Source organism: Lycium barbarum, chromosome 3 (assembly GCF_019175385.1).
Source record: "Lycium barbarum isolate Lr01 chromosome 3, ASM1917538v2, whole genome shotgun sequence".
Taxonomy (NCBI): domain Eukaryota; kingdom Viridiplantae; phylum Streptophyta; class Magnoliopsida; order Solanales; family Solanaceae; genus Lycium; species Lycium barbarum.
Genome location: NC_083339.1, coordinates 30640023 through 30650970, shown reverse-complemented (window position 1 = coordinate 30650970; position 10948 = coordinate 30640023). Strand labels below are relative to the sequence as shown.

The 10948-nt window shown below is 35.6% G+C and overlaps 1 protein-coding gene across 1 annotated transcript; it reads left to right on the top strand.

The window, feature by feature from the left end:
- Positions 1-1218: 1218 nt before the first annotated feature.
- On the top strand, positions 1219-10550 carry LOC132630940 (uncharacterized). Its single transcript, XM_060346518.1, has 11 exons — positions 1219-1371; positions 2865-3040; positions 3252-3433; positions 3531-4145; positions 4259-4336; positions 6823-7141; positions 7220-7419; positions 9214-9290; positions 9597-9698; positions 9918-10104; positions 10185-10550. Coding segments are annotated over exons 1-11 (2037 nt in total). The 5' UTR covers positions 1219-1369; the 3' UTR covers positions 10284-10550.
- The last annotated feature ends 398 nt before the right edge of the window (positions 10551-10948 follow it).

Here is a 10948-nt window from a genome sequence, read left to right as displayed (position 1 = left end):
ACAAAAAAATTGGCATTTTTTTTTTGGGGGGGTTCTGTAGGGTTTATATGGGTCCTCAAATGGTCACTGAACTTGTAAAAGAGTCCTAGTAAAGTAACTTCTGATATTTTTTGGACAATAAGGTCATCAAACTATGCTCTTGTTTCCAGTAAAGTAAAACAATCCATTTTTGGACATAATCCCCTTAACCCATTTTTAAATTACAAAATTCATTATCTAGGCACAATTTTTTGGTACTCCAAAATTCTTGTTCACATAATATTTTCATGTTTTAATAAAAAAAATTAAAGTATTATTTCAAGTTATAAGAATAAAACAATATCACAATTCAAACTTTAAGTATGTTATGAGATTTTCTTTGTTATATCAACTTCTTATGAACTATTTTAATATTTTTCTATTGCTCAAACCAGGAAGTTAAACAATTCACTGAATGAAAGTGCTTGGACATAATTGAAACACATGAGACGCTATGTAGATGCATGATGCATGTATAATATTTGGATAAATTTTCTCAAAGAAAAAATCGTGTTGGATAACTACTAAAAATGAAAACATTTTTACAATTAGTTGTATATATGCTTTCTAAAACTATAAAATATTTATATTAATTGTAATCCACTTATTTGTAGTAGTTAAATAAAATCAAAATATTACGAGTTCATCTCCAAGAAAATAAAAGTAGTAAATATTTTTTTTGATAATCGAAAATTTTATATATCAGGAAAAATTATTTATAATCAGTTAAAAAGTCTATAATTAAGCGTCGTGCTTAATTCTACTATCATCAACTATATCCTTTTATTTTCTACTTTAGACACAATTTTGCAATATTCTAAAAAAATTATTTGAATTAATATTTTTCACATTTTGAAAATAAGATAAAACTATTAAAATGGGTTATATAATTTAAAAATAAGTCAAGGGGTCTTATGTCCAAAAACGGAATGTTTTACTTTTTTGGAAATATGAGCATAGTTTGATGACCTTATTATCCAAAAAAAATCAAAAGTTACTTTAGTAGGATTTTTCTACAAGTTCAATGATCATTTGAGGAATTGACTCGGGTAAAGTGTAAAAAAAAAAGCTTGGGGTTAAAGTGTTAAAAATATAATTTTGGGGCAAGTCAAAACTCCCTAATCACTAATTCAAAGTTTATCACCCTTACTCAATTAAAAAAACTAGAGTTACCCGACTCAATTTTAAAATCTACGTGTCACCCTTAATTAAAAGCCCCGAGATAGTTGGGGTGGGGTACAGTGTGATCAACTCTATGCCAAATACTCGTAAAGGGGCAGTTTCGCGCTTTGCCCTTACAGTTTGTTCCACTCGAAGCTACATTCTTGAAACCCTTTTCTGTATGTAATCAATGTAAGTATATCTATATTTTCTGGGGCAACAACCTTCGTTTATGTAGACTCTTTTGGTGAAAGTTTGTCTTTTTAACTTGTTATAATAAAGTTTGTCTTTTTTTAGTGTGAAATTTAATCAATTCTTTTTCTTTTTTCACTTGTTATGATGAAGAAAGAAGCTTTCTCTATTAAGATTTTTTGAAGTTTGGGTGCAGTGTATAATGCATTCTGTATGAATATAATATACATTCTGAAAGAAACTCATTATGTGTATATATAGGAAAAGGAAACTATGTACTTTCGTCTTTCCCTTTTAGGATGTTGTATTTTTGCCCATGTTGCTGTCGAGATTATCCTGCTTTTATTGTGATGAATTAGAGTTAATCGACATAATTCTTTGTTTTTGCCCTCTTTGGTGAAACTTTTGCATCATTCATCAGACTTTTGTTTGGGGGCTTTAGGGTTTATGTTTTTTTTTTTTTTGTGATATTAGTTTGTTCAAATTGATTAAAATTTGTGGTGGTGTGGGGTTTGCAATCAGAGGCGGATTTAGGATTTCCAGAACATGCATTAAGTGGGAATTGATCCTTGTTCCTCTAAGTGAATAACTTAGCTTTCGACCAAGTGCACCATTAAGCCTTTTTGTAGCATGGGTGCCAACAAGTAATATCTAGTTTTGCGGCAAGACCATGGGTTCACGTGCACCATAAATTACATACTGCAATGGCATCGAACAGGAAAAAACTTTCTATGTTGTAGTTTTCATGAGCAAGGTTAACGTTCAGATTTCTTATAAGCTTTCTAGGTAACCTGACCAGGTTTTATATTTCGTTTGGGGGAAGAGGGGGGTTGCGCGCAATGGCAGGACGAGGAAACTATTGTTATATCCATGAAGAGTTTCCCGCGCACTTTGGTTGGATTGTTGAATTGCCTATTTCACTCTTGAGAATTGAGATAATCCCGCTTCTTTACTTTTATGACTGACGAACTAGGGGCTTGTACCGGAGCTAGTCGATGAAATTTCTTGTTGTTATTATTTATGTTTGGTGAAACCCTTGTATCATTCTATACTATCTTGTTGTGGGGTTTTTGGGTTTAATTTTCCTTTTATCCTGATTTAATTCACCTTGTTGTCGGGTTTTAGGATTTAGTTTTCCTTTTATCCTGATATAATTCATCCAATGTGGCTAAATTTAAGATATTTTTTCTGTGTAACCTGGACTCAATATTAAGGGTAATCGGGTGTCCGATGGCATCAATGTGGTTAAATTTTATAGGTATGTTTTCTTCTGGTTTTCTTGTTGGCCTGGGCATGGTGTATTTTTGTTGTGGGAGGGGAGGGGGAGCGCAATGGCAGGAAGATCAAAGAAAGCTAATTTTGGAAAGTTCTGCACTTGTTAGTTAGATTGATGTATTTCAATTAAAGTTGTTGGAAGTCATTTGTACTAATGAAATGTTGTTGTTATCCAAAGAAAATGTCTGGATTTAGTTTTATCCTTATGCTCTTTTCAGGATGGGAGCAGGGGAGAGAACACATTCAATCATGGTAAATGCTTCTGCAGTTGCATCATCTAACCAGACAAAAAATGGTGGAGGCTCTAGAAATTTGAGCAGAAGTCAGCTTGGCGGCGTCATATTTGGTTGCAAGAATAACACTATGAAAGAGTGTCTCTCGAAGCAACTATTTGGTTAGTTATTTGGGCCATTGTATATTTCCTTTCCGAAAACGGAAGAAATAAATCAGAATGATTGTGTCAAGTAGATATATGTTTTGATAATGAGTTTTAGATGTCTTTTTTTTTTTTTTTTTTTTTGTCATATTAGAGTTTTTACGTTTTTTTCTTATTTCAGCTTTTCACCTGTTGTTCAATCATGCTTATGTTTTAAAAAATTTGACAGGTTTGCCAGTTCAACATATTTCATATGTGAAGAACATAGATCCAGGCTTGCCACTATTTTTGTTCAACTATACTGATAGAAAGCTTTACGGCATCTATGAAGCCGCAGGCTCTGGTCAATTGCATATTGATCAATATGCTTGGACGTCAGATGGTTCTATCAGAACTCCTTATCCTGCACAGGTTTAAAATCCGTCTTTTCTTTTTGGGATATTTTGTTATGGTTGATGCTTCTGGTTTAGTCCAAAAAACTCAAGAACTTTGCTGTTTCTTTATGAAGGTTCAAATACGTGTACGTCTGCTATGTCAACCGCTGCGAGAAATTCAGTTTAAGCCGGTAATTGAGGATAACTATTATAGTCAGAACCATTTCTTGTTTGAGTTAGATCATGTTCAAGCTGGTAAATTGATCTCCATATTCTCGTCTCTTGCATTTGCTCCAAGTAGTAGCCCATCACAAAAATTTGCAATAGAGAGAAGTATATTCCAAGGTTTACCTGCCAATGACAAAAGAGAGGAAAAAGGATGTTTTCAGTCACAAGACTTCAAAGATATTTTTCCCTACTCATCTGGTTTGAATGGGAAATTGCGGGCTAGACACACTTCTCTTCATTCAAATGGTAACCAGCAGCTGGAGGTACTATTAGATAATCAGGCAGAATTGGATGAGAAGGATCTGATATACATAAAGCTTAGAGAATTGGCCCTTCAGCGTGAATTCTCAGGTGGCATTACAGATGGGCCTTCAGATGAAGCAACCACTGCAGTCATACCTGCATCTATTAATGACGCAATCATTGGGCAAGAAACTTTGCAGGAAGAGCTGCCACCTGGAGAAGTGCAGAATGTAGACTACTCCTGTGACTTAACTGGTGATCCATCTGTTATTGCTCAGGTTGTTTATCTTTTTGTAGTATCTGCTGATTTTTTTTCTCCGACAACAGCATCTTATCTCCGACAACAGCATCTTATTGCTTTACATTACTTGAGCTATTTTGTTGGTTGCAGCTTCTTCAAGTTAAGGAAGAATTTAAAGCTTTTAAGGAAGAGCACATTTATAAGATGGATAATCTGAAGCAGGAGCTGGTAAACCTTATCTCTTTGAAATCTGGGCATTACGATGACATCTCTATTCTGTGCTAAAATCAATAGCCTTCCTAATTGCTCTCTGTGGGTTATCGATGATGCTAGAACTTGCTCTATGTTGGACATTTTTTTGGATCACGAGGAACCAAAAGATATATGCTTTTCCTCTTTCCTTTTGTTTTCTAGGTGGTAGGTGGTGGGACGGCATAAGAAAATAAATTTAAACATGAAGTTCTTATATATTCCATAAACAATGTAAGAATTAAGAAATGATATAATTGATTGTGGCACGATCCAAACTACCCTAGTCATGATTGCCTTGGCACCCAACAATCCCATTACTTGTCAGCAGAACCAATAAACATGAAAGAATAGCAAACATCACCCAAAAATACGGAAAAGGGTAAAAAATTCCCTTGTTGAACTTGTTGTTGCCTGTAACTTTCTAATCCACACAAAAGAATTGTTGGCAACACTTCCAAATGTGAAAGGAAATAATCAATGCATGTTCAGTACACCACAGAAGGAAATTTTTACTCCAATTAATTATAAATGAAAAACCCCGAATTGCATATACATTAGTTTTAACTATCCATCACAATCATATTCCAATCATGGCATAATTTTTACCTAAATGAAAGTCAACAAGCATAAATAACACTTATTCAAAAAAAACCAAGCATAAATAACAATTCTCATACCTGATGGCCTTTTCGTCGATTACTACTTCAAAATCCCAACTTCTCATCCTCTTGTAGTCTCTTAAAATGTAAAGCTCATGAAATAATTTTAATGTAACTTGGTCTCATTCATGGTGCCACCGAAAATCCCACTGAATTTCCCCCGGTTTAGCCATTTAATAACCTTATAACCTACCAATTTTTAATGGGCTGCTGAATATGATACACAAATAAAAGGTGGGCCTGGTCCATTCTTTTACTATTCATAATAATTAAGTGTCAATTTATCCCACCAACCAGTGCAATGTGGATTTGACCCGCTTAAACAATTACTTAATACTTCAACTTATACCTGATATGCGGGTAAATAACATTCCTAACATAAATTTATTCACACTTATTAAATAAATGTGTTCCGTCATTTTCCGATCCAATACCGTCAAAACCAAGTGGATGATAAGTAAAGAACTAACTTAAAAGTTCACATGTAGAATGTCGTGTTGTTACAGATTGGGAATGTGAAAGCTCATCTGGGGTTCAGTGAGTTGTCATGCAAATGATGTAATAGCCTCTAAAAAGAACTTGAAGTTTGTTTCCTAATTTAGGTGAAACAACTCGAATGTGCAATATCCTACGATAGTCTTCACGATTCAGTGATTCAGAGATATACGAAGAAATGCTCATGATTCGGAATATAAAGAACCTAAGATAATAAGACTATCGTCGGCTTTTGACATGTGACACTCCGGAGATAGGAGTTCCTGAAAAACTTTAGTAAAAGGATAACAAATGAACAGGGATGCACACTTACTTCATTTTATTGCTAAATGGAGCCAAATATAATTTCTTAGATACCTTATATTTTCGTTTTTGATGTCATATGACAGAGCTTGAATTGGCTATACACTGGTTTTTGGTACTGCAACAAAGTGGAGGGACAAAACATAACAGGAGTAGTATGGTTATAAATGCAGAGTTTGATAAGCTTTGAAGTCCTAAATTAGACCTTAAATCGTTGAACACAAAATACTTGAAATTGATGTTATCCACTTTATTTGGGGGAAGAGGCTCGGGGTTTGTGGAGGCATAACTTGGCTTTTTAGCTTGTCGTACATGTTAGAAGCAAACTTTTAGCTGATAACCTCCATATTAGAGGACCCTTTTAGGGTTTTATGAGAAATGTCCCTCGAGAAGGTTAGGTTCCAAAATCTGTACATTCAACAGATTGGAACTGGTTAACATAATTGTGAGTATACCAAGGATATGAACAATATGTATAACTGAGTGTGGTATCCAATGTTGTATTCATTGAGATGAACAACAAACAATCGGATTTACTCTTACAGTCTGTTTCTGCTTCAAGCAACCCACCCCAACCCTACCGCCAAAAAGCCTTTTTTGACTTTGTCGGATTTCATATCTTTTATTCTGCATTTTCTACTGTATCTGCATGATTTAAGGATGTATTCAGAGTATATTAAGAATATGATCCAATAGGGATGAAGTTGGATTTGTGGTGAAATAGCTGTAGACAAAATGAAACAGATGTATAATTGATTGTGGTATCTAATTTTATATTCCTTGAGATGTACAACAAGAAAATTTGGATTTCCAAAAGCCCTATAGTCCGTTTCTAGGAATTTAAACTTTGTCCGGTCTCATATCGTTTATACTGCATTTTCTACTGTATTTGCATGATTTAAGGTATATTTAATAGAAGAATAGGATGAATTGGGTACATATGCAGCTGTATATATACAGATAAGAAGTTAATACCTGGTAACTCTTGGTGGCTTGGCATTTCAGGCTTATGCAAAACAAGAGATTACACAGTTAAAATATAGATGTATGATGCTGGAGTCCTCAAATACTGATTGTACACGTGCTGATGAAATAATGATCAACCCTGCTGATGATGCACACCTGAAGCATGAGTCGATTTTCCTTACTGGAGGATATGATGGTGTATCATGGTTATCAGCATTGGACTCGTATTTGCCTTCATTCGATGTGTTAAAATCACTTAAACCAATGAATTCAGTCCGCGCATACGCCTCAGTTGCAAAGCTGAGTGGAGAATTTTATGTATTTGGTGGTGGAACTGGAAGCTTGTGGTACGACACAGGTACAGCCTGCACTTCCCTGCCCCCCAACACACACACACACAAAGTTGCTGACACTGATGCACTCTTTTCTTTTGAAGTTGAATCATATAACCCAGCTGATGATGAATGGACTGTGCGCCCTTGTCTGAAAGAGAAAAAGGGTAGCTTAGCTGGTGTCGCTTTGAAGGACAAAATATTTGTAATTGGTGGTGGAAATGGGATTGAATGCTTTTCAGAGGTTGAAATGTATGATCCTCAAGTAGGACGATGGATTAATACACAATCCATGTTGCGGAAGGTTAACACTAGTGATCCTGTTGTACTTTGTATGTTCTATTATTGTTTCCTTTGGTGATATTATAATTTAACCCAGAGAGACAAAAAGATCAATAAAGCTACAAGTTTGGTGGTTTGTTTGGCCCTGTAAAAATAATTTGTAGCGTGAAAGATAATTTCAGTCCAAAATCCAAGTTCTGAGAAGAATGCTGATTAGTGATTTGTATTAGACTTTGAAGTTATTCTCATCATCTTAAATTTTGTAGCAAATCAATAAGAGTTCATCTTGTCCTTAACCTCAAAGTTATTTTTGTCTCTTTGTTTAATCCTCTTGGCCTTATATAAGTAGTATAAAGGTATTAAGTTAGTCGACAGTATAGGGCAAGAATTGGTTTAAGTGTTGTATTCTGTTTAGAAGTGTTATCTACGTTTATAAAAAAAGTGTTATCTACACTAGTCAACTCGATTGTGGGAAATACTCGCTAGCAAAGCTCAGAACTCCAGGGCTTTTTTTTTTTTTTTTTTTTTGTTGGTTAAACTGTGTCTCCATTGATCATTTATGTGCAAAAAGTTCCAGAGTTGAGTTTGGTATACCAAACTTTGTACATGATCATTGAGTTGAGACTAATCTATGTCCTAACCAAAAACTGAAATGTAAATACAGAATTCAAGGGGGATCATAAATGATTTGAGCAGGTTTGGCTTGTTTGATTCTAAAAGATGGAAGATTCCATCTATCCATGTTGATAAGGCCTTTGAACACATGGATTTCTTCAAGGCTATGACTCAAATTGGCCAATCTATCAGCAGGTCGATTAGCTTCTCTGAAACAATGGTTGATTTGGAATCCATGTTCTTCAACTATTCTCTGAATTTCATCAATGATACTAAGAATTCTCCAGGGGATCTTCCATTCTCTCTTTATGCAATTAGCAAGCAGAAGAGAATCAGTTTCACCCTATACAGCTCTAAAACCATTGTTAGCACACCATTTGACTCCATAAAGCATGGCTGCTGCTTCAGCCATGTTACTTGTTCCATGTCCAAGGGGGATAGAATAAGCAAAAATAAATCTCCCTCGGCTATCTCTGATTAGGCCACCTCCACCACATGATCCTTGACTGCAACTACCATCACTATTTATTTTCACTGTCTGAGCCTGTGGCTTTAACCACCTAACTATGAGGCTTGTCTTTTGCTGAATTGTTGCTTCACAAGCTTGGCAAATTGTGCTCCATTCTTCTCCCACTTTAGCATATTTAAATCTTCTATTAATAATCTGCAAAAGAATAGAAATTATGTTATTTTTTGTTCTATAAAATGAGGTGTTGATATTATCAAACTTCTTGCTGCATCTGGACTTCCAAAGTTCCCGGCAAATGATAAGTGGTAAGACCCTAGTGATGAATTTTGCAATGATGTTAGGGTTCTTATAGTTCCACCAGCTCAATAATAGCATTTTCAAACTTCTGTTCCTCTGATCAATCCCAAGAGGATCAGCAAAGAATTTCCAGATTCTCCTTGTATGTTCCCCTTTACTGAAAAGGTGATCAGTGTATTCAACCTCTGAACTGGTGCTACAGCAGTGACATGTTGCATTCACTTGGATCCCGAGCCTGGCTACCCTCTCTTCTGTAGATAGTTTATCTTTAATAGCCCTCCAGGTCAGAAAAGAGCACTTGAATGGACTCCAGGCCTTCCATCTGCCTGTAATTGGATTAATTGGATTAGTTAGTGCCTGGCAGACATCTCATTTGTTTTAAGTGCTACGTTTTCTCCTCTGATGTGACTTTCTTCCTTGCCTGTATATTTGCAGAGATTTGCTCTTGCTGCAGCTGAACTCAATGGTGCATTATATGCTGTTGGTGGGTTTGATGGGAGCGATTACCTGGAGTAAGTTGTATTATAATTACGGTTCTTTTTCTGCTATGAAATGTGTTAATGATACTTTCCATTTGAGCCTCATTTTCTTGAACCATGAAATTATAATTTTCCATAGTCTTTCCCAAGAAGTTAAGATGCTTGTACATTCCCTCACGTACCTTTTTTTTAATGCTAACTCTATGTATTTCATAAGAAGTATAGAAAAATGCTATTGTTCCATTACGTTTAGATTATCTGCAATATGTAAGACTGTTTGAAGTTCAAGTTTTATGCTTTATTATCCTACAGCATCTTTCTTACTTGCTGTTACTTCAGGACTGCTGAAAGATTTGATCCCAGGGAACATTCCTGGACAAAAATCGGAAGTATGAGCACAAAAAGAGGATGCCATTCGTTGGTTGCCTTGAGCGGGAAGTTGTATGTTCTTATCCTTTTTTTGTATCTTAGTGATGTCCACTGCCCTCAAGGGTAGTTGTATTCTTTTTTCTTTTCGAGGGGTTGGGATGGGGTTCTTTATCTTGGTTTTCAGCATCTCCTATTTGGGTTAGAGAATATTCTTGTCAATTTCTTTTAGCTTTGTAAGTGTTTTCATCTTAAGAAAGAGTAATTTTGTTTAGCTTTAACATTGCTATGTAGATATGCACTTGGTGGCTACGATGGATCTACAATGGTGCCGAGCATTGAGATATATGACCCTCGTCTAGGAACATGGATGACTGGTGAGCCGATGAACCATTCAAGGGGATATTCAGCTGCTGCTGTTCTAAAGGAATCCATCTATGTCATTGGAGGTGTTAAATCCGATGAGGAGATAGTAGACGTGGTATGTAACCTCTCTTTGTTCATCTCATGTTTGGTTTCATATTGCTCCTGGTAGCTAACTCTCATGTGTTATGGCTGCAGGTTGAATGTTATAAGGAGGGTCAAGGTTGGCAAATGCCTAACTTGAGGGCTATCGGGAAAAGGTGTTTCACCTCAGCTATAGTTTTAGAGGAAGACTGAACTCTGCTTTGATATAGAAGCTGATCTCGAGCAATAGGAGGTAGTTTCTTCTTAGAATCTAACGCGCCTTTGTCCGACAATGTTTATATCTATTATTTTGAATTCGTGGATAAGATTAGTATCTGTTCTTCTGCATTTGTGCATAAGGTTCATATTTAGACTTGAATCCTGAAGGAACAATTTCTGAACTTTTGGAAGTAGTGAAGTGGTTTCTCTTTGAAAGAAAACAGAAATTAATAGATGGCATTACTAATTATCTTTCCTGTAGCTCTTTTTTCAGTAAAATAGTTGCTTTTATCTGAAATATCTAGAAGAAATATGAACAATAGGTTATCCTTTGCATGGATAAATGTACTGTTATATCATGCTCTTATAACACAAGGAGAATGATCAATACAAGGGAGTAGTTTGAGAAAATTAGAGTTTGGAGAGTTTGCGAGCCATGGTGGTATCGTAAACCTTGAGAAAGAATCGGGTTCTGGGAATGGAGAACTTTTCTGCAAAATGGTGACAAGGGTGGCAATAAGGTTTCTCTTGACATCAGAGTCGATGCCACCCATGAATACAACCTTAGCAAATGCAGCTGGCTCCTTGTTCCCTCCAAAGGATATGTCCAATGCTCCTTTCAGTACAACCATCACATAGGAAAAAGTAATATCATTCAT